At 48.0% G+C, this 21,832-nt stretch overlaps 1 protein-coding gene across 1 annotated transcript in view; it reads right to left on the bottom strand.

Moving 5' to 3' along the window:
• The window catches only part of LOC142446067 (serotransferrin-like), a 49,773-nt gene extending 35,126 nt beyond the window's left edge, over positions 1-14,647 (bottom strand). Inside the window, 9 exon segments of the mRNA XM_075547861.1 lie at positions 871-1,016; positions 2,532-2,709; positions 2,829-3,007; positions 3,492-3,547; positions 4,355-4,496; positions 5,247-5,423; positions 6,096-6,204; positions 14,027-14,172; positions 14,458-14,647. Coding sequence (XP_075403976.1) covers positions 871-1,016; positions 2,532-2,709; positions 2,829-3,007; positions 3,492-3,547; positions 4,355-4,496; positions 5,247-5,423; positions 6,096-6,204; positions 14,027-14,172; positions 14,458-14,500 — 1,176 coding nt within the window. The 5' untranslated portion in view covers positions 14,501-14,647.
• Positions 14,648-21,832: the final 7,185 nt, after the last annotated feature.

The following is a 21,832-nucleotide window of genomic DNA, read 5'->3' on the forward strand; positions in this document are numbered from 1 at the left end:
GTCACCCAGGATTTTGGAAATTTGATCCATAAGACCTTTGGCTGCTTTTAAGAATCTGCTGCACGAGCGCTCTTTAGAACAGTGAAAAACAGGGCTGCCATTTGGAGGACGCGGTGTGTCTGGCCCGAGCCATGGTCTTTTATTCAACTGCCTCGTAGGCCTGTGAAGATGAGGCTCTGCCTAAGGAAGGCTGAAGAGGAACAGATGCACTTGAACTGTGGTGCTGGAGAAGCATATTGAAAGGACCATGGACTGTCTTGGAGAGAGTGTGGCCAGAGTGCTCCTTAGAGACAAGGATGGCAAAGCTTCATGTTACATATTTTGGACATGCTGTCTGGAGAGACCAGTGCCTGGAGAAGGACATCATGCTTGGTAAAGTGGAGGGACGGTGAAAACGAGGAAGGGCCTCAGGAGGAAGGATTGACATGGGTTGCAACTACGGGTTCAAACACAGGAACAACGGTGAGGAGGGCTGGGGACCGGGCAGTGTTTCATGTTGTCAGGCATAGGGTCATTATGGGTTAGAACTGACTCTATAACCCCTCACAACAACAACAAGCAACAGCACAGGTCCCTTATCACAGTCCAGGCTGCCTCTCAGGAAGGCCTCACAGTGATCCAGCCCCTCCAAGAAAATGCAAGGGAAAGCCCCTTCGAGGCAGGTGGGCATTCCTGCACACCGCCCGGACCGCTCTCTGCTCTGTGCCAACACACGAGGAAACGGAGCCTGGACGGAGTACTAGAGTCACAGGCGCAAAGGTGCCGTCCCCACTTGGGGTCTGCTCGTCAGGACAGAGGGCCTGGTGCAAGCATCTCCACCCCATTGGCAGGCTCACTCACAGAGCCTTAGGTCCAACAGGCAAGACGTACCCTGATCTTGGCAATGCACTCGTCGGTGGTCTCCGCTGACTCACACTCTATCTTCCCTTCGCTGTCAGCACTCCATTCATCGCACTTGGCCCTCTCCTGGTGGCTCACGGCGCACCACTTCACCTTACTGCATTCAGCCTCAGTGCCTACGGCATAGAGAGAGAACCAGAGATCAGAAGGGGCCTCACAAGTGCCCCAGTGGTTATTAATGCTACAATCTCCACGAAGCTGCTGGCGCTTTCCACTCATAAACAAGCATGAGAGAGCTTCAGCAGGTTCATGCGGAAAAAGTTACCAAGGGCTCAAACAGAAAGAAAATGTTTTGAAAAGCATGATGGCAACATATGTACACATGTACGTGATTCGATGGATGTATGGATTGTTATAAGAGCCCCCAATAAAATTATTTATTAAAAAATTTAAAAATCCATTATCTTCTAATTCCAGTCTTTCCACCTGCATGTTTAAGCCCCCTCAGAGGTCCCACTTGAGGAGTGAATCATCTCAGCGCCCGTGACAAGACACACTCTCTTGGCTGCCTTCATATCATTTAGATGTAGCCAGCTTCCCTCCCCCATCCACGGGCAGTCTACCAGGGCGGGCGGTTGGGTTTTGGTGGTTGTTATTGCTTTGCTTGGATGTTCCTTCTTCGTATTCAATGAGCATGTAGCCACCGACTCTTCTCTTGTTTACTGTCTGTTCCCTGAAGGGGAACATCAACCCCAACTGAGCCTGGGCCCCATCTGCCCCATCCATCATCGCGTCCTCATGCTTGAGGGAAGTGCAGCACACCTGGGCACCTTAATGTCTACTGAAGAACCAGACACCTGCCCATTATTGAGACACAACTCCGGGGGCATTTCTGCAGGAACCCCTTATTTGTACTAGGGGTCCCCTCGTGCCCAAGAGGTTATTCCTTGTTTTACATTCTCTTAGGTCCAGGCTGTTTGTTTTGTTTACTTCGGAGCAGAGCTCTCATTTGGTAATCAGCCCCTCAGCAGTGTGCGTATTCATTACAGAGTTCTTTCTGCGCCAGTCTGAAAAGCTCATCCTGGCAGAATCTGTGTTCTTACCACGGCAGGCCCAGCACCTGGCCCAGTTCATGGCCATTGATCCTTGCTGTCCAGCTGGGTCCGACTGGTGACCACCCCAGGGGTTCGGAGAAGACCGCTCCCTTAAATTTTCCAGGCTGTCACCGTTCAGAAGCAGATTGACAGGCCTGTCTTCCAAGAGTGGGTTTGAGCCGCCGACCTTTTGGCTAGGAATGGAGCCTTTAACCATTTTCACCACCAGGGGGCTAGACGCTCAGACGTGTCCATGGAATGAACGAGCAATCAAAGCCACTATCAGTAACTCCAGAGAAATGTCCCCCTCTCTGGACCACAGGCTGCCACAGCACCGGGCCAGGAATCTGAGCGTGAGCGAGATGGTAGATCAGGGACACAGTGCTGCCTGAATCCCAAAGATCTTCAATAGGCCTGTATTTTAAAGCCCCTGGAGAATGCCCAGGCCCAGCTCAGAATCACTACCGGCAGCCGGCAGCAGTCCGTGCCAGGGCTGCACAGGCAGGGCAGAGAAAGGCGGTCAGAAAGGTGGAAAGGCACTCTCACCAGTCCCCACCTGACCAAGTTTCCCACGCTCCTGTGCTCCCACATGCTTACATTTGCCTTCCTTCATATTGCGAAGGGCAGTGACGTAATCGAATCCCAGGTAGAGCCAGGCATCCATCCCAGAGGGGACTCGGAGAAAGCCTGTGGCAGAATCCTTGAATAGCAGGTTCTTCCCGTGCGGGGAGCTGAAGACCTGGAACCCTCCGGACTGCTCTTTGCCAAACTTCTCCTGTTCGTGGTAAAACGGAACAATGAGTGGCAGCAGCCGAGAAGGGGACTGAAAGATGGGGCAGTGGAACAGGGTCCACAAAGCAGGAAGGGAGGGAGGCAGCTGGGCGGATGGGAGACCTGTGCTTCATTGAGAACTCTCCAGATCAAGTCCTCCTTGCCGTCTGTTTTGCGTGCCACCACGGCGTGAGAAGGAATCCAGGCCAGGTTGCATTCCTTGTATGAGTCCACCGGCTTCCGGGTGTTGTCTGGGCAGAGCAGCTCATACTTGTCCCTGTCGGCCTTGTCTGGCAGGTTCTCTGGAGGAGAAAAAGACAGATGTGTCTCTCTGCAGGCAGAAGTCCGGAACTCTGAGACCCCCCACTCCCCACCCCACCTCTCCTGCAATTCCCTCCCAATCATTGGCTTTGTGAGCAGGGGCGCCCAGACGATCATGGAGGGGCCAGAGAACATAGGAGGGACTAGACTTGCTCAAGACCCGCAGCCAGTTAAAGGTCAAGGGTTTGGTCACAGGAAGGCTCTGATGCCCAGTGCAGAGGTGCAGTCCACGCCCTGTGCCTGCGATGAGTCTGAGCTCACGGACACGAGTTGCGGAGGCCGGAGCATGGGAAGAGGCCTGGGAGTGCCAGAGGGAAAGCCCAGGCTGCGCCTCTCTAAGCAGGAGAGACATGTGAGTGGTGACCAAGAGAGAGAGAGAGATGTCTGTCGTGTTTGATGACTGAGCATGAAAAGGTGGGCCCACTGCTCGTCAGGAAACTGCAGCGCTCTTTCCCCAGCACTTACCAAGTATGGTCTCATACTTGACAAAGGCCACCTCTCCCACACCTTCCTGCAGACACCTGTGCGTAAGAAAGACATAGGTAGGCCTCCTCTCCTACAGGGTATAGCATCAGCTCCCACCTTCCAGCCTGAGGCCAGGGCTGATCTTCCAGACAGAGCCTGGGGCAGGGCAGTGCCCTGCGCAGCCCCCTCATTCATGCAGGGAGGCCTGCACCTGGGGTACTGACATCCAGGTGGGGAGGTGAGCTCACGCTAGCTGGAGGCTCCTCGTCTTGTGCCCTCCCCCCCCGCCCCCCCCCCCCCCCCCCGCCAATAGTAAAAACCAATGGAGGGCGTTTGAACAGCCAAGCTCTCAGCATCTGAAAGGGAGGGTAAAAGGCACAGCCCCTCCTGAGGGTGTGGACTGTGACTTTGAGTTTGTAAGACTTTAGGCTATTACCAACAGAAAAAAAGGGAGCTGTGTGTCGAGGGGCAGTGAGGGGAGGCAGGAGAGACTCCATAGCACAGAGCACGAGGTGTGGCTGGATAAAAGGTTGGCTGATCAAGACTAGGCCCCATCACTAGGGACATGCCTGCCCGCCCAGGCTCAGGAGCTCTGGGCAGAGAGAAGCTGCTCCCAGCAGAGGAGCTTTCTTTCCAGGCTCTGGAGGCAGTGGGCAAGCCAAACCTGCCATGGGATAGGAAGCAAGGAAACGAGCCTCATCCCAGGAGTCCCAAGCTATACCATTGACTCCCTGTGAGGGGGATCAGGTCTTCTCAATGCCCCTGTGGGCAGACCTGACTGTGGTCGGAAGCCAGGGACCATCTCTCAACCAGGGCCCCGGGGGTGCATTGGCCACCACGGGGCAGTAGCAGGTCTCACTCACTTGAGGGCGCCCGAGTAGTCGTAATATCGCTCGTGCGAGTTGCAGGCACACTTGTCTGGCCCTGCACACAGCTGGCACAGCTTGGGGAACTTATTCCGATCCGTGCAGGGGACACAGCTGGCAGAGAAGAAGTTGGCCACCGCTGCTCAACACAGAGACATGGACATCAGGACATGAGCCAGTCTTGCCACACACAGGCAAGTACACCTCCCAGCCAGGACTCATTGCAAGACAGAGGGTGACCAGACAGAACCAGCAGACGATACTTCACTTATGTTAATGCATCATGACTGAGGGTTCCCCAATAAGGTCAAGTAAGTGTCTTTGCCCCCAAGAACAGGCCTATGCATCCTCCCACCAAGGCCTGCCGCCAACAGCGGTCAGCCCCACCCACCAGCCTGCTGGGAAGAGAGAAGTCTTGGCTGGGAACCACACCCAGGAGGGGGGTGCTCCAGCCTGGAGAGGAGCAGGCCAAGGGCATAGCCACCAGATGGCCATCGGAGACTCGTCTGATAGAACGGGACATCCTTCAGCTGTAGGCAGGAATGGATGCCAGGGAAATAAACCCACAGGGCACAGCAACTGTGGCCCCAAATGAACCCCAGTGGGCCCCCCGATGCCCTTATCTGATGTTCTAGTCTTGCATGACCACCTCTGGCTGTGTATTGGGAGCTCAAAGCAGAAAAGACTCAGCTCCCACTTGCCCAGGACTGCTGGTACATCTATCAGGCCCTGACAGTTTAAAGCTGCTTAATGACCCCCTCCCACATCCCCATCCAGAGTTCTTCGAGCATGTTCAATGTGCTAGTGACTCTGCAGCCCCAACGTGGGCTGTTTGGGCAACGGGAGTCGAGAGGCCCGTCTGAGACTCCCCCCCCTCCTGCCAGCTCACCACTCTCGATGGGCACTCGGGGCTCCGGCAAGCTGCAGAGAAGCCTGCCGATGGGGACGTTCCAGCCGGCGGACCTGCTTAGCCCCGTGTGGCAGGACTTCTTCCCCTGGAGCTCGTTGAACTGGAAGCCGCTGCCCTTCAACACCACCGCCACGGCAAAGTACCCGGTTTTGGGGTCTGCAAAATGGCAGAGTAAATGAGAAACCCTTAAACTGGGCCCCAGGAGCCAGTGCTCGTCATGACTGGGCTCCGGAGCGGGCAGGGGACCTCAGAGGCCATGCTTCATTCGAGTGGAGTGGATGGATGGTAACGAAGAGGAATGGTAATAAAACCTTTCTAGGCCATACAGAGGTAATGTGTGCAATAACCTTCAGACACGCTCAGGGCCCTGAAGGTCACATGCACGGATGCCTACCCTGGCCCTCTAGCATGTCAGCCCAAGCCCAAGTGGGGATGGGCCACAGACACCTAAATTCCCTGGTGCTTGGCAGTTGCTTTCTGTCCCCTGACCCAGGCCCGGGAAGGGCTGGGCTGGTCTTGGAGGAGTTGTGCCTGCCAGAGTGCTCGCTCTCCCGTGAACTGTACCATTGGTCCTTGGAGGTGGGGGTGGGGGACCCCTGCACACAGCCTTCTGTGTCTCCAGGGAGAGTGTTTCTAGGCCCAGGGGGTCAGTGTCAGAAGCAGCAGCCCAGCATACCAGAGACCCACAGGAGCTGCATTTCTCACACATCCCACTGAGAGGCAGGGTCTCCAGCAATGAATCATCCTAAACTTGCCCTAGAGGAACAAGACTCGGTGTCTGCCACCACAGGCCACACTGCAGCAGGGCCCCTGGGGAGAACTGCTCACCGTCTTTGGATCCATGGAACTCTGCCACGACGGGCTTCAGGTTGTGGGGTGCCAAGCCGGCCTCATACACCCAGCCTGCATCAAGAGTCACGGCATCTGCACGTCTGTCCTGAAAGAGGCAGACCAGGAGACAGTGAAACCCTAGTTTCCAGACCACGCCCCAAAGCACATCGTTGCCATTACATTCGGTCTGAGTCAAGGGGACCCCACATGTCACAAAGTAGAACTCTGCAAGAGGGGTTTTCTTGGCTGTAATCTTTATGGAAGCAAGTGGCAGGTCTATCTTCTACAATGCCACTAGGTAGTCTCAAACTGCCAACTCTCAGACTAGCAGCCAAGCACAACGGACCACCTAACCCCAGGCTCACGAGGATGGCTGCCAGCACTCCTTGGAGCCAGGACCAGCAGAATTCAGCTGACTCCAGCTCCCTCAGAGGACACATGCCCCCCTGTTGCTACTCCTCCTGCAGAGAGGAGGGGTTGGCTTGTTTTCCTTCCCCCTGGTAATCCCATGCAAACCAACCCTTCCCTGTTAGTGCGCTTGTCAGTCATTTATAGTTTGAATCATCTTGTTATCTTTGAAAGCAGTATTTGCTTTGTCTTTTGTCCTGCTCTCTTGTTTTGATGTCTTGAATTGAAATGAAAATGCTGTGGCATTTTTAAAGGGTTTTAAAATACAAGAAGAATCTGTACTGCTCCCCACCAGACAGCCATGTTCACGTTTGCAGGACTTACATCTCTGGAGCAGCTTTGTCAGTTCTACATGGTATGAAATTGTTGATTTCTCTGAGTGCATATCTTACTAGTATTTTCAATAGCTCTAGACTCATCATTGTTTTATGGATATCTAGATCTATCAAGTTATGGATAAGCATGCATATCTATGCCCATAATATTTCAGAAAATTTCAACAATCGTGGTTGATTCTAATCGTCTTGGCTACACTTTGCATCACTTTAATAAACATCTTTAAGGGCCTCTGGTGGCACAGTGCTGACTGCTAAACAAAAGGTCAGTGGGTCAAGTCCACCCAAAGCTCCACAGGAGACAAGCCTGGTGCTCTACTTGTGGGGCAGTTTTACTCCGTCCTGCAGAGTCACAATGGATCAGAATGGGCTGGCTGTCACACGGTGACACCAATAACTATCCTTGGTTTTATATTTCCTTCTGCTAAGCTGTTGGTTCCCTTTAGATTGCATCCTGGGAGTGGAAAAACAGCCAATGGATACATCTTAACCATCTTTATTGCCTCCTTCACCATCATAAATTTGCTCTGTTTGTATTATTAAGTACGGTCTGACATGAAGACCATTGGCATTTAGTGATGTGTCTCTCTCACTACCTGCAAGTTCATTCTGACTTCCGGCAACCTATGATGCAGGGTAGAACTGTCCTGTGAGTTTCCGAGATCATAACTTCTTACAGGAGTAGAAAGCCGCATTTGTCTCCTGCTGAACTCCTGGTGCCAAACTGCTGACTTTTCAGATTACAGCCCAAAGCACAACCACTATGCCCTGAAAGCCACGTAACAACTCAAGATAATGCTGACATTTGTGGAAATGGAAATTGATATATGAGGCAAAATAAATGAAGCTTTATGAAAAGTTAGGTACACTTCAGTACCAGGTATGCAAAAATTAGTGTAATTATCTATGAGGTGGAACTTTAGGTTTAAATTATTTTATTTTCAAAACTTGAAGTGCTGTAGTATTTTCGATTCAATTACAACTACTTACAATTCAATTAGAAACATTCTGTGTTATTATGTCGTTATATTAATAATATGCTCATGCTATTTTTATTTTCCTATTAAGCTGAATTATTTCCTTTTTTTAGAAAGCTGAATTATTTCTTTAAAGAGCATAGATACTAATATTTTCTCATAATTTATGTAAATAGATTTTGGGCTGATTTCTATTTAATTTATCTTTAAATGTTTAAAAAGTTTCTTCCCAGATTGTTCCTTTGTGATAGCCTATCCATCCCATTGTTTTACAGATGCTGTCTTCAGTCCTCCAAGTACCAGTAGCCCATTGCATTCATCACGTTGTTTTATGTGTAGCTGTCAATTCTGCCTGGAATTTATTTTAATGTAAGATACAAGGTAGTGTTCTAAATTTTTTCCTCGCTCATAGAGATGATGGTTGGATCTATGGCGGCTATTTTTGGACAATGAGGCAACCGAGAGAATGGGAAGTTAGGATGAAGGCTCTCAAGATGGCATAGCAGGCATCTGAAAATACTGGTGTAGTCAGGTAGGTGTAGCCATAGAGATAGACTTCTTTTTTTACAATTCAGTGGATTAAGCATATTAAAAAGAGATGTTCAATCGGCACTGTAATCAATTTCAAAACATTTTCTTCCTTCTTATATTCATTATTATTATTAGCTCCTCATTTCTCCCAATCTCCCATGCCATAAATATAAGAAACTATTAGTCCAGTTACTGTATCTATAGATTTACCTGGAGTTCATATACAGAAAAACATATAAAAAACACACAAACAAACAAAAAACCCAACAATGACAACAAAACAAAGCACAGGAAACTCTCCCTGGGTTTCGCTTAGGAGACACTGAGTTCATCTTACTAGTGGTTCTGGAACAGTTCGGGGGCATGACAATGATGGTCGCACAGCATGGAGAGGCTAATCAATGGCACTGAATCATACACGTAGGATTTGTGGAATTGGAGGACGTTTTGATGTGTATATTTTTGCCAAAATGGAAAAAAAATTACATGAATAACAATGAGTATGGGGAAAAGAAAAGGTTATAAAATTGGTTGTGGTAGCGATTCTGCTACTCTTCCTGATGTGGTTGAACCAGTGAATTGTATGATACGTCGATGAGGTGCCAAAAATTGTTAGTTTGTTTTAAAACAATGGAAAAGAAAGCAGAAAACATTCAAAATGAAAACAAATTTAAAGTGGGTTAAAGGGAAAATAAATGATAAGGTGTTAAATTTTAGCCTAACTGCATGCGCATTAATCTACTTTGCCACGTATTCTGTCTGATAGTAAGGTTACTCACACCGCTGGTCAGAGGGAATTCAGCAGAGGTTTAATCCACGTGGGGACCCTGCAAACAGACTTTGGGCTTTCACTTTCACCGCTAGCCTTCTGCAAACAGGGTAGTTTGGAATTTAATGGAATTTAAACTCTAATATCATTCCCTCCTCTGGCCTTGGATTTGATTATTTACTACCCTTGAATCACACAGGTTGGTATGCTTCTTCCTTGTGAATTTAGTTGATGCCTCATTTAGATGGCTGCCTGTTTTAAGACAAGCCTTTAAGAGCCTAGATATTTTTGTTTTTTCTGATAGTTGGGCACCAAATAGTTTCTTAACCACACTTTGCTATGGCACCCATCTCTTCAGTGCTTCTTCATGAAAGCAAGTACTGGGTAGGGCCACAGGAAAAGGGCTTCTTGTTAGCTAGTTTGTGACTTATATGTCTTCAATGCGCACTGACTCACTTAGGTAGGGTTGCTAGCTAAAATAGATAAACAGTGAACATCTCAAATATTGTCTGAAACAAATACTAAAAATATTCTTATGTTTATCTGAAATTCAAATTTGACTGGGTTGCCTGTGTTTTTATTTACTAAATCAGATAAATCTAAATCTGGGCAGCTCATTAAAAAGATAGAATTCCAGGTCACCTCCATGCCCATCCAAGATTCCAATTCCATTTGTGTGGAGTAGGAGCCTGGGGTGTGTGGGAAACACTAAGAACAAATCCTTGTGACCCTCATCCTGGAAGTCACCTTTCCACCAAACAATAGAAATATTATCAAGGGACCAGTTAAACCCAAGAAGAACAATCAATCACACGAGAGCAAAAGGCCAGCCCTGACCCAAAAGCGCATCATTGAGAAGGCGTCAGTACAGAAGGACAACTGGGTACCGGAAGCCCAAAGAGGAAGTGGGAAGAATGCTGTTACATTGAGGGGATTGTAACTAACAACAAGAAACAAAATCTGTGTGAACTGTTAAGTGGACAAAGAAAGTGGTCTGTAATCTTCACTCAAGTTACAGTAAAAACAATAAGTAAGCAAATAAGAGACTAAGACTATAGTTAAAGAGCACAGGCAAGGATAATTATAAAAGAGTATAAATGCATAGTTTCTTAACTTATTTAAAAAGCAATTGCATTAAAAAAGTATGTCCGTGTTTCTCTGAGTTATAGGACCCTTGGAAAGCTGGCGTTCATCTGGGACGTGGATTCCGACCATCTGGGTGTGTTTGCCATTAGAGTTGCACTTGCTGGTGGTACTGTTTGAGCTTTGTGCTTCTACACACCCTCACCTGTAAGCCAAGGCATCGCTTGAGATACAGCAGCCTTCCCATTAAACCAAGAACTTCTTTTCTCTTTACCTGAATTCTTAGAGAGCCACCTTTTCTTTTATGTACACTTCCAAATGTATTGTAATATGATATGACGCAGAATATTTTAGATGACAGATACATCTATTTCTACGGTCATAAACAACTGGGAAATATGAAGAACCTTTATGATCTACAACAATGACCCTGGAAAGTACGTATACTCTCTTTGAGGCTTTGCTGGTCTCACAAAAAGATCACAGAAATTTTCAAAGACCCTCTTTATAGACACATACACACCCAAACTACAAAATAAAATTCAATAGAGAAGAGCTTTGCCCATACCAGTGAGGCCAGGGAGCGTGGTCAGGGGACTAGGTTCTCGTGACCATGGCACACAGCTTGGGCAGGAATGTCCTGGATCCCGAGGGACTCAGGAAGTTAAGTAGACAAGGCCTAAAACATCGGGTCCAGATCTGGAGCAAGAGATCCAAAGTGGGATGTCAACCACTAGGAAGTAGGAAGATTAAAACCAAACATGATCTGCTAGGTAAACATAAGCAAACCCAGAAGAAGGAAGGTCACATGAGTGCTCATCCACTTAAACGCCCAGCAACAGATCAGGGAGCCTTGGGACTTGGGAGGCTGGAAATGTGAGATGCAATAGAGAATAGCTATGTATGAAATGTTTATTGTTGTGTATGCAAAAAAGCTACACAGAGATAAGCATAAACCAATAAATTATAAGAAATAAAAATTAAAACTTTAACACATGGAACTTCTTGGATGGAAAGTTATAACTATTGAATTAAAAGCAGAGACTCAAACCTCGACTTGTACACCAATGTTGTTCGTTGCAGCCTTGGACACTAATGTTCATTCCAAAATCCAAAAGGTGGTAGCAGTCAAAATACCCATTAACAAATGATCGAATAAACAAAGTGAGGTACATGGATACAATGGAATATTACTCAGCTAGTAGATTCTATGGCACAGCAAGTTTGCTTATTCTTTATATATTCAACCACTGCCACCCCCACTGCCATTGAGTTGATTCCAACACATAGCACTTTGTAGGACAGAGTAGAACTCTGCTTATTTTTCCCTTCCGTAGAGTTTCTGTTCCTTTATTTTAAAACTCGGTGGCTGTATGTTTTGCTGGATTTCATTTATTCAAACACTCTGGCATTCTCATTTAGCAAATTTAGTTTCTTAACATTTATTGTGATTGTTGAAAATAATCTTTATGATTTGAAAAACTCTTTAGGGTTACCAAGGTTGTAATCTTCATGGGAGAAGACAACCTTATCTCTATCTAGTGGGTTGGCTGGTGGGTTGGAAATGTCCACCTTGCAGTTATTAGTCAAATGGTTGTCTCATAGTGCCTCTAGGGCTGATAGATAGATAGATATGTTGGTAGATAGATAGGTGGCTTGGTGACTGGCTGCCTGCCTGCCTGGACAGATAGGTAGAAAGATAGATACACACACACACACATATAGATATACATATGCATATATATATATATGCAACACAGATTCTTAATATTTGTGTCCCAGGAAATTTGAATAAGAGTATTTAAGGCAGATCTGATTATAATAACAAAAAGCTGAAGCACTCACAAGGATCACTAATAAGAAACTGCATAAATACATGGTGGTATATTAATATAATGGGTAATTATATAATTATGGAATTAATCAATGACAGGTACATTAGTCATGTAGATGCATCTTACTAATACAATAGGAAGAAGACAAAGCAAGTCTCACAAGGTTATATGTAGTACATGCCACATTCATAAAAGACACGTTTCGATAATGCAGTCATTTAGGCACGCGTGACTTGGAGCCCAGACAGCGCAGTGGCCAAGGGCTCCCTTGCTAACTGAAAGGTCTGCGCAGCCCACCCATCAATCCCTCTTCAGAGAAAGTCAACTTCCATAAAGTTTTCAAAAATCAAAAACTCAAGCTCAGTACTGTTGATTCCAACTGGCAGTGATCCTATGGGACGAAGTAGAATTGTCCCCTGGGGTCCCCAAGGCTGCAGGCCTTCACAGAGCAGGTGGCCTCGTCTTTCTCCCAAGGGACAGCTGGTGGGTCAAGCCCAGACTTTTGAGTGACAGCTCAGAGCGTAGCCCACTGTGTCCTCAGGGCTCACCATCAAGCTTGCCGCCTCAGAAACCCTAAGGGGCAATTCTACTCCGTCCTAGAGAGGCGCTATCAACTCAGCAGCATGGAGTTTGGTTCCGGGTAGTATGCAAGTACATGTTTTACAACTAAAATTAAAAGGTCAGGGAATTTCAGGAGGTTGGTTCCTCTGGGTGGGTGAACACGTAGGGAAGTAGGGCCAAAGGGTTACACTACTCAAGGAGTGCCATCCACGTAGAAGCTTCTGCTGCCACACAGCAGCTCTGGAGGCAAGCTATAATCATTGACAATGATGAAGCTTCGGGAGCAGGTGCTAGGTTCAGTTAATATTGTGTCTTATTAACATAAATTAAAAATGAAGAGAGGGTATGCAGGGGCCAACGTTGAAAGTATGTCAGGAGTCTGAGTCAACTTGATGGAAATTGGTTTCTTTTGTCTTTTTTACTATTATAAAAGACAACGGTGTCTGTTTAAAACACACACCCCTACCCAGTTCTGTAGACCAAACCATTGATTCCTGAAGGCAAAGCAGGTTCCGTCTGACTGTGTTGACCAAACCCACTGGGTCCCTCCTGCCAGTACCCTCCCCCTCACTCCACTCCCATAACCCTGCCTTCCCCTTAGCTCTAGCGCCATAAACAAACTTGGCTGTCCCTGGCCTTTGACCCCTTGCCAATGGCATTGGTCACTGTAGCTCTTTGCAAGGCCCAACCATGCTCATCCCTTGGCTGTCAACCTACATGCTGCTGTCTCTGAGAGCCTATACCTGGCCATCCAGGCAAACCCGTTTCCTCCCTGGGTCTCTGTCAGCACCCTGCTCTGTCCCTTCATCGCCGCATACAATTTAGAACCAGATGGTCACTCGGTTGCACGTGTTTCTGCTCTCTTGACTAGCCTGTAAGCATTTTGAGACGAAAGACCATGAAAGCTTACATTGACTGCCGCAGACCCATGGCCTAGCACAGTTTAACATGTGTTTACATACGCTGAATGAGTGAACTATATTTTGATAAACCTAAAAATAAATCAATGAATTGGCCCTGATCAGCAACCTAGAGACTTGGGTTTTTTCTCTATGGTGATTTTGAAAGCAGATCTTCTTGTTCTCCACCCCCCCCCCCCCCCATTTTGGAGCTCAGACTGCTTCTACACCAGTAGTTCTCAATCTGTGGGTCGCGACCCCTTTTGGGGTCAGGGGTCACCCGATTCATAACAGTAGCAAAATGACAGTTAAGAAGTAGCAATGACGATAATTTTCTGGTTGGGGAGGGGCCACCACCACATGAGGAACTCTATTAAAGGGCTGCGGCATGAGGAAGGTGGAGAATCACGGTTCCACACAGTCACCTTTCAGCCTGTGTTGACGTCTGCTGTGAGACTCCACGGCCCCCCATGGCCATTTTTGAAGCACCACGGGCTTCCTGCACCCATCTCTGGGCAGCGGCTACTCACCGTAATGGCCTGGATGCACTCGTAGTAGGAGGTGGTCCTCACACAAGTGACCGGAAGCACCCCTTTCATATCAGTGCACTTGTCCTGCTCCGGTTTTGACGTGGTGCACCATTTCACTTGTTGGTCAGAGGTAGCCAGACAGAGCCCTAGTGGAGAGAGGCCAGAGGTGTAAGGGACCCGCTCCCTGTCCAGATGGCACCCCCTTTCCTGAGTGTGCTCCATCCCAGGTGTGGGGTGCCACACACCCTGCGGAGGGCACAGGTCCCACAGGGGGCATTCCGAGGCAGGGCCACACCGCTGGTAAGCCAGCAGGCAGGAACGGGAGCCAGAGATGGGTGCTTTCACCAAGGCCACCAGCTTGTTGGCTATAGCCACACCGGGGCGGGCGCCCCGGGCCGGCCAGGCTGCTGAGCCCACCTGACTGCCCTTACCCAGGACTCCGCAGGCCAGCAGGGCGCTGACGGTGAACTTCATCTTCTCGGTCTGCAGGCGCGGCGCGGCAGGCGAGCACAGAGGGGCCCAGCTTCTGTGCTGCCTCTCTCCGGGGCCCGCGCCCCTTTATATTCCGCCCCGGGGGTGGGTTGAGCACAATCTTTGACCTCCCCGTGTTTGTGCAGCCCGGTTACCCAATCGCCCCTCACCCCCTCCCTCTTCCTTCTTCGCCCCTGCTGACCAGCCCATTTCCTGAGCCCTGGGACAGTCCCCCGCCCCGGAGGCGGGGAATTTATCCAAAAAATGCTGACTACAAGGGAAATCTCTTCAACTCAATTCAAACCCAGTGTGCCAGGGATTCGGATCAAGCCCGCTGGGCAGCAGGGACTCCTGTGCTCCTGAAGCCCGCGCGCCTCCCTAGACGCGCCCCTTGTCTCAATCCGCAAAGCTGAGACCCAGCCAGGAGCATTCATTGCCCGATCCCAGGGCGGAGGAGGACCCGAGAAAGACAGGCAAAGACCTTCCCGGGGGGCATTATGTGGAAGAATAAGATTAGGCTCAAGGAATGAACTCATTTCGCTGCTCACAGTGCCCCCGAAATCCTGTACCCCCACTCTCAATGGCCCACCCTACGAAGATCTGCTTCCTTTCCCCTAACCCCCTGAGCCTGGGGCCCCTTGGCCTGGAAACCACAGCTCTGGGCCAAACCCTTTGCTAGGCCAGGGGCCCAGAAGAGAGCGTTCTCTCCCACAGCCTCTCACTGCCCGCCCCGCTGGGGAATCTGCCCAAGGCACTGGGCGACTCAAAACACAAAGAACTGCCTGGTGGAGGATTTGGCCCGTTCTCAAGACCTGGGCTTCGGGGTCTCCCCTCCAGCCAACTGGTCTCCCAAACAGGTTTGATGGCAGGTCCCTCTTGGTAAGAATACTGAGCTTGTGACTCCTGGCTATGGGTTGTTTTGGTGTTTACAGATATATTATATGCATTTCAATCATGCACAGGGGATAGAAATTAGTGGGCACATGAGCTAAAGATATTTTTTGTTAGGTTTCATCAGGTGGGCTGCAACTCAGAGCCACCTTACCTTTCACGCTGCCCTGTCCGCCCGTCCTCACCAGTGAGCTAGCTTTGAGCTCACTGTCTCCAGCCACCTTGTTAAAGGGGTCTTTTGCACTGGCTCTCTGCTGTGCCGAGGAGACCTGGCGCTGCAGAGGGTTCCAAGTTCGGGCTGCTCACCTCAAGAGCACCATTTGGAACTCACTTCCACTCAGAGGGAGAAAGATGAGACTTTCCCCTCCCGTACCTTTTTACAGACTTCCAGAAGCCCGGAGGTGCCCTTCCACTGCGTCCCATAGATGGCTATGAGTCAGAATAGACTCAATGCTAATTAGTTCGTTTTGTTTTGTTTTTCAACTTTACGAAGCATACTGCTATGATTCTCTAGGAACTGGTCTCCCAGGATAACATGTCCAAGTGCGTGAGACAAATTCTCACTGTCCTTGCTCCTAGGGAGAATTCTGGTTACATTTTCTTCAGGATAGGTTGTTTGTCTTTAATTCCTCTGGGAGGCCTGAAAATTTCAATATTCTTCGCCAACACAAAATTCAAATGCATCAATTCTTCTCCAGTCTTCTTTATTTGTTGTCCAGCTAGCGCGATTGAAAAATGTTATGGTGCAAGTCAGGCAGAGTGTAATCCTTCACTTTTTAATATGTTAAAGACGTCTTATGTGGATGTAAGTGGGTTATGTGGTGGCATAGTGGGTCGACTAGTGGGCTACTTACTGTCCAGTCAGCAGTTTAGACCCACCAGCTAAGCCTTGGAAACCCACGGGGCAGTTCGACTCTGTCTGAGGGTTTACCATGAGTTGGAGTCAACATGATGGCAGTGAATTGATTTGGTTTTGTTTGGTTTTGTGGTGCAGGTTTGTCCAGTGCAACACAACACGTCATCTGCTGCTTCATGAGTGTTGCTTGTGGATCCAAATAAAATGAAATCCTGGACGACTTCCGCATGTCTCCATTTACAGTGACGTTTACTGATCTAGTTGTAAGGATTTGGGTTTTCCATATGTTGAAGTATAATCCATATTGAAAACTGTAGCCTGGGGAGTGGGGAGGAAGGGGGAAGGAAAAAAGAAAAATGAGCTGATCCCAGGCACCCAAGTGGAAGGCGAATTTTGAGAATGATGAGGGCAACGAATGTATAAGGGTGCTTTAGACAATTGATGTATGTATGGATTATGATAAGAGTTGTATGAGCCCCAATAAAATGAATTTTTAAAAAAAGAAAACTGTAGCCCTTTATCTTCATAACTAAGTGCTTCAAGCCCTTTTCGCTTTCAGCAAGCAAGGTTGAGTCACCTGCACATGGCAGGGTTTAATGAGCTTTCCTCCAGTCCCGATACTGAGCGCTTCAGAAAGTCCAGCTCCTCAGCTCGCTGTGCTCGCAGACGGAGTAAGTATGGTGAAAGGAGACAGTCCTGGCACTCACCTTGTCTCATGTCAAGCCCTTCAAAATCCCCTTGTTCTCTTTGAATGTCCGCCTCGTGGTCTATGTACGGATTCCACAGGAGCACAATGACATGTTCTGGAATTCCCATTCTTCAAAATGTTATCATTGTTAGAATCCACACAGTCAGTAAAACACAAGGGACCATCTTTCTGGTATCCTCTGTTTTCATCCAAGATGAACGTCCTACTTCCATGTCTGCTTCTGCATCCAGCTGCCTTTCTGGCAGCTCTCTGTCAATGCACTGCTGCAGCTGGTTTTGCATTTTCTTCAGCCCAGTTTGTACTTGCGTATGATGCTTGATAATTTCCACATTGTCTTGAGTTGTTTTTTGTTGGAATATGTACAAATATAGGCCTCTTCCAGTTAATGACCAGGTAGCTATCGTCGACACTTTTTGGCAGAGACTAGTGAGTACTTCCAGGATTGCATGAATTTTTTGTTTATCTGTTTGTTCAACATTTCAGTTGGTATTTGGTCAATTTGTGGAGCCTTGTTTTTCACCAGCACCTCCAGTACAGCTCAGCCTTCTTCCTTCCGCACCATCAGTTCTTGAGTATGTGCTACCTCTGGAAATGGTTCAGCACCAACCTACTGTTTTTGGTGCAATGACGTCTGTGTATTTTTTCCATCTTCTTTGGATGCCTTCTACTTTGCTAAGTATTTCTCCCATAAAATTTTTCACTCTTTTGACCCAAGGCTTAAGTTTGTTTTGTTTTTTTCAATGAGTTCAACTTGAGAAATGCTGAACACGTTCTTCCTTATGCTGATATTTAAATGTGCTTTGCTTATCATGTCTGATTGGCCATGAATTAATATCTCAAGGAAAAAATATGTACTTCAGGAAAGCACAAGGTGCACAGTGGTATTTCAAATAAAACAAACAAACGAACTCCCTGCCCATGAGTGGATTCCCACTCATAGCAACCCTATAGGTAGGACCAGGTGAAACTGGCTCTGTGGGTTTCTGAGTCTGTAACTCTTTACAGAAAGAGAAAGCCTCATCTTTCTCCTGAGGAACAGCTGTTGTTTTGAACTATTGACCTTGCAGGTAGCAGCCTAATTAGTAGCTCATTACGCCACCAGGGTTCTTCTAGGGCTTTTGAAAAATTACTTTTCATCCAATTTGCATAGATTTTACCTCATATTTGAGCTGACCGCAGGCCGAAGAAAAGAGTGATTTCTGGCATTTTATTTTTGGTCACTTGTGTCTGTGCTATCAAAATGATTCTCTAATTCTAGTGTCTTTGAAGGAAGCTTGGTAGGATGCATCTGCTTGTTATAAAGGATATTAAGTTAAAAACATGTTTTGTTTTATGATCTACATAGCCACTTAACTGGGCACACACCCTCCAGTAAAGGACAAGGCTTGGTGTGTCAACGATACTGCACCCTGCCTCCATCCCCGACCTTTCCACAGGAGACCCCCAAAGCCTCTTGTCTGACCCACAAACGGGGGGTAGGGGAGCCAGTGCCAACCCACATATGAAATATTAGTAAATGTTCATTTGTTAATCTCTTGCAATAAGAATACATATGACAAGAAGTTACATTCTCTCTGCACCCCAGGAGACGGCCTCTTGTACAAAAGAATGACACAGCCCCTTCTTTATAGACCATTGCTTTGGCAGGACTCTCTGTTTACAGTGGGGCCTTAAGAACTACACCTGCCTGTCCAGTGACTTAGGGGTCAGCACACCTGCATCTTCCTGCCTGCTGCTCCCTGGGCTCCTTTTGCTTCAATCACAAGAAACCCAGTATGGGTTGGCTTATAGCTGCTATTGGTGCAGTTGGTCTTATAGGGCTTTGATTTTGTCATATTACAACCACCAGAATAAATCTGAGACATGCTAACTGACATGGACAAAGAGATGGGGTCTGGGCTCCTACCCCAATTCAAGAACAGGTAGTTCTTATAACATGGCCCTGCTTGATACTCACTTTCAAGAAAGGATCACTCAGAATAAGGGTGCTACAGCAAAGTGTGATGAAGAAAGTAGATGGTGCCCAGCTGTCAATCAGAATAGTGTCTGGGGTTTTAAAGGCTTGTAATCAAACAAGCAGCCATCTAAGCAAGGAGTCAAGTAAGTCCACAGGGAAGAAGCACACCAGCCTGTATGATCCAGAAATGATCATTACAAATTTTGAATATGGTGAAGGGAAAGGAATCAGAGCTAAAATTATGAACACCCAGTTTGTAGAAGGCTATGGAGGACGATAGGAGCCCAAAACTCATCTGCAGAGTATCTAGTCAGACTAAATCCCTGGAAATCTCCTCTAGCCACAGGCAAGGGTCTTGAACAACCTTACTACCAGCACAGACCATTGTAATCTTGATTATGTTGGATCAAACTCGATACTTGGTCAGCTGACCTCCCTATAGATCTGACCTGAATTTGTTCTGGGTGCAAGTATCTCTTACTTGTTCCATGACAAAAATTCCTTCCCTGGCTTTTTATATATTGATGGGGATCTTTTCTTTCCTACTCACTATTTGCATTTTTATCTTTATATTATTTTTATTCTTTTTACCCTTACCACCTTAATTCTATTTTGTATTTTTATAGTTTCTGTTGGGTTTCTCAGTTTGTGAGGCACAGGATGAGTGGATGCACAGTGATAATAACTGATACAAGGGTGTATAGGGGGTTTAGGAGTAGGGGTGAGTGATAAGGAAGGAAAGGGAATTTTAGGAGTAAACAATGAAGGGGGAAGGGGGAGTGAGCACTAAGACTGATTGTGATTTCACAACTCATTTTAAAGGTGTTTTAACCGTGGGGTCATGTTCTAAAATTGATGTGGTGATCATTGTACAATCCTTCTTGATATGATTGAACGATTGAATTGCATGCTATGTAAATTATATGCCAATGAAACTGTTGGAGGTGGGGGGAGAAAGAAAGACACCAGCTTGGTGGCAGAAAGAGCACTTTTCTGCTGTCATGCTGCGGGGGCAGGGGGATTGGAATCTTGGAGGCTTCAGGAAGGAATCTTGAAGTCAGCATGAAGATGGAGCCAGGGGAGGAGTCAGGGCAGCATGCTTCAGGTGGTGCTTACCCGGTGCCTTCTCTTGGCTCCTCAGGGCGCCTTCCACCTTGGCCTGGACATGGGTAGAGATTTACCCAAAAGTTGAGCTAATGCCACACACAACGGAAGCTCAGTAAGGGCATTCAATAGGCAGATGGATGATGGTTCTGTCTCCGTGACTCCCCCTCCCCTCCCATAAGGAAACTTTCCTGAGAACAGCTTCTCCAGGGGCAGGTCCACAGCTAGTCTGACACCCTCAGCTGTGAGGAGCCCCCTCTGACCAGGCTGCACCCTCTCCAGGCCAGCATACCACAGGCCCTGCCCTCAGCTCGCTCTGAGACTCCAAGCCAAGATACAGGGTAAGTCAAAGCAGCACTGCTCCCAGGGCCCCAGTTCATGCACGGACCTGTTTACTCCACACTAGAGGCCTCAGGACGACACGGCTCTGTGATCAGGGAATGGCTGTGACAGTTCTCTCAGTAACAGACTTTTCTTAGTCCCGTCAGTTTGCCTTCAAAAACATTGCAGTCTGCACCGTAGTATTTGAGAAGAGCTGCCGGGTCGGTTAAGTTCAAGACAGGTGGGTCAGCTCAGAGGGCGATGGCAAGAGTTTTTGGGGGGGTCGCAAGGGGGTAAATTTGGTAGATTTTCTTAAAGGACATAGGATCATTAAGGGGGCTTATTATGAAGAAGTTGTAAAAAGTTAAAGGTTCCATTGCCAAGAAAAGGGCGAGGAAACGTGTGCTGAGAAATGAATTTCCATCTCGGCAAGGCACCTGCTCGTTCTTGACATAGCAAGGCTGTCCGACAGCAATGCTGTTGGGAAACCTTATCCTGCCCAGCCCGGACTTCTTTCCTCTGCAGACTTCGTGTGTTCCCCAAACTCTGCAAACATTGCCGGAGGAACATGTCATCCCCATTGTGCCACCAGGGGTCCTCGGCTAAGATCGGTTGGTGCCCCTGTTTATCAGAGGTGAACACTACAGTGCACCAACTGGTCCTCACTCGCCAAGCTGTGGGATCCGAACACACATCGCTTGGCTTCCAGCCTTCGCTAGATCTCAGCTGCCTCCTCGCTAATGATCTTCTCCTTGTTTATTCAGAAATGGAGAAGAGGAAAGGCAGAGGGAGAAGTTAAGAGTGCTGCTCCTTGCAGATTCGCCCGCCATGGTCTGAGTTGTCCATCATACACAGAATAAACTTAAATTTCAACCGCGGGGCTAATCTTCTGTCGAAAGAGCTACAGTTGTGTGGACGTGCAGAGGGGCTGGTGAACCTGACCAGAAGTGAGAGGCAAGAAGGCAGTGGCCCTCTGGACCAATATTTGTTATTTCCAAATGTCCAATTTACAAAGAAGCAGAGCAAACAAAGAGCATTTGTCTCCTGGAAGCAGCCCCTCCTGGGTCTCCGCTCCCCTCCTCCCACTCAGTGCCCTTTGGCTCACACCAGAGCCTTCTTTGCTGAACTCGAATCTGGGGCATCAGGAGGAGGCCAGCAGGCAGCCTCAGAGCTGAAGTGCCTAAAGCCACATACTCGCAGGCCTGCTGGCTGAGGGGGAATATGGCCAGATGGGTGGGAGCCGAGGACAGGGTCCTTTTATGGAAAATGTCAGGCCATTTGAAATGTCACATAAGGCCCAGGACACCACCACGGTTCCATCCCTGTTCCATCCCTCAGGAATTCACAATAATAGAGTCTTCTCAAGGTTCCCATCCTCCTGCCAAGGAAACGCATAAGGCTATCCGTCTCAGACGGCTTTGCCGGTGAACTTCACCAACTGTTTGAGAAGAAATAGCACCAATCTCACACATGATCTTCCAGGTAATGGAAAACGAA

The sequence above is a fragment of the Tenrec ecaudatus genome, chromosome 4, assembly GCF_050624435.1.
Source record: "Tenrec ecaudatus isolate mTenEca1 chromosome 4, mTenEca1.hap1, whole genome shotgun sequence".
NCBI lineage: Eukaryota > Metazoa > Chordata > Mammalia > Afrosoricida > Tenrecidae > Tenrec > Tenrec ecaudatus.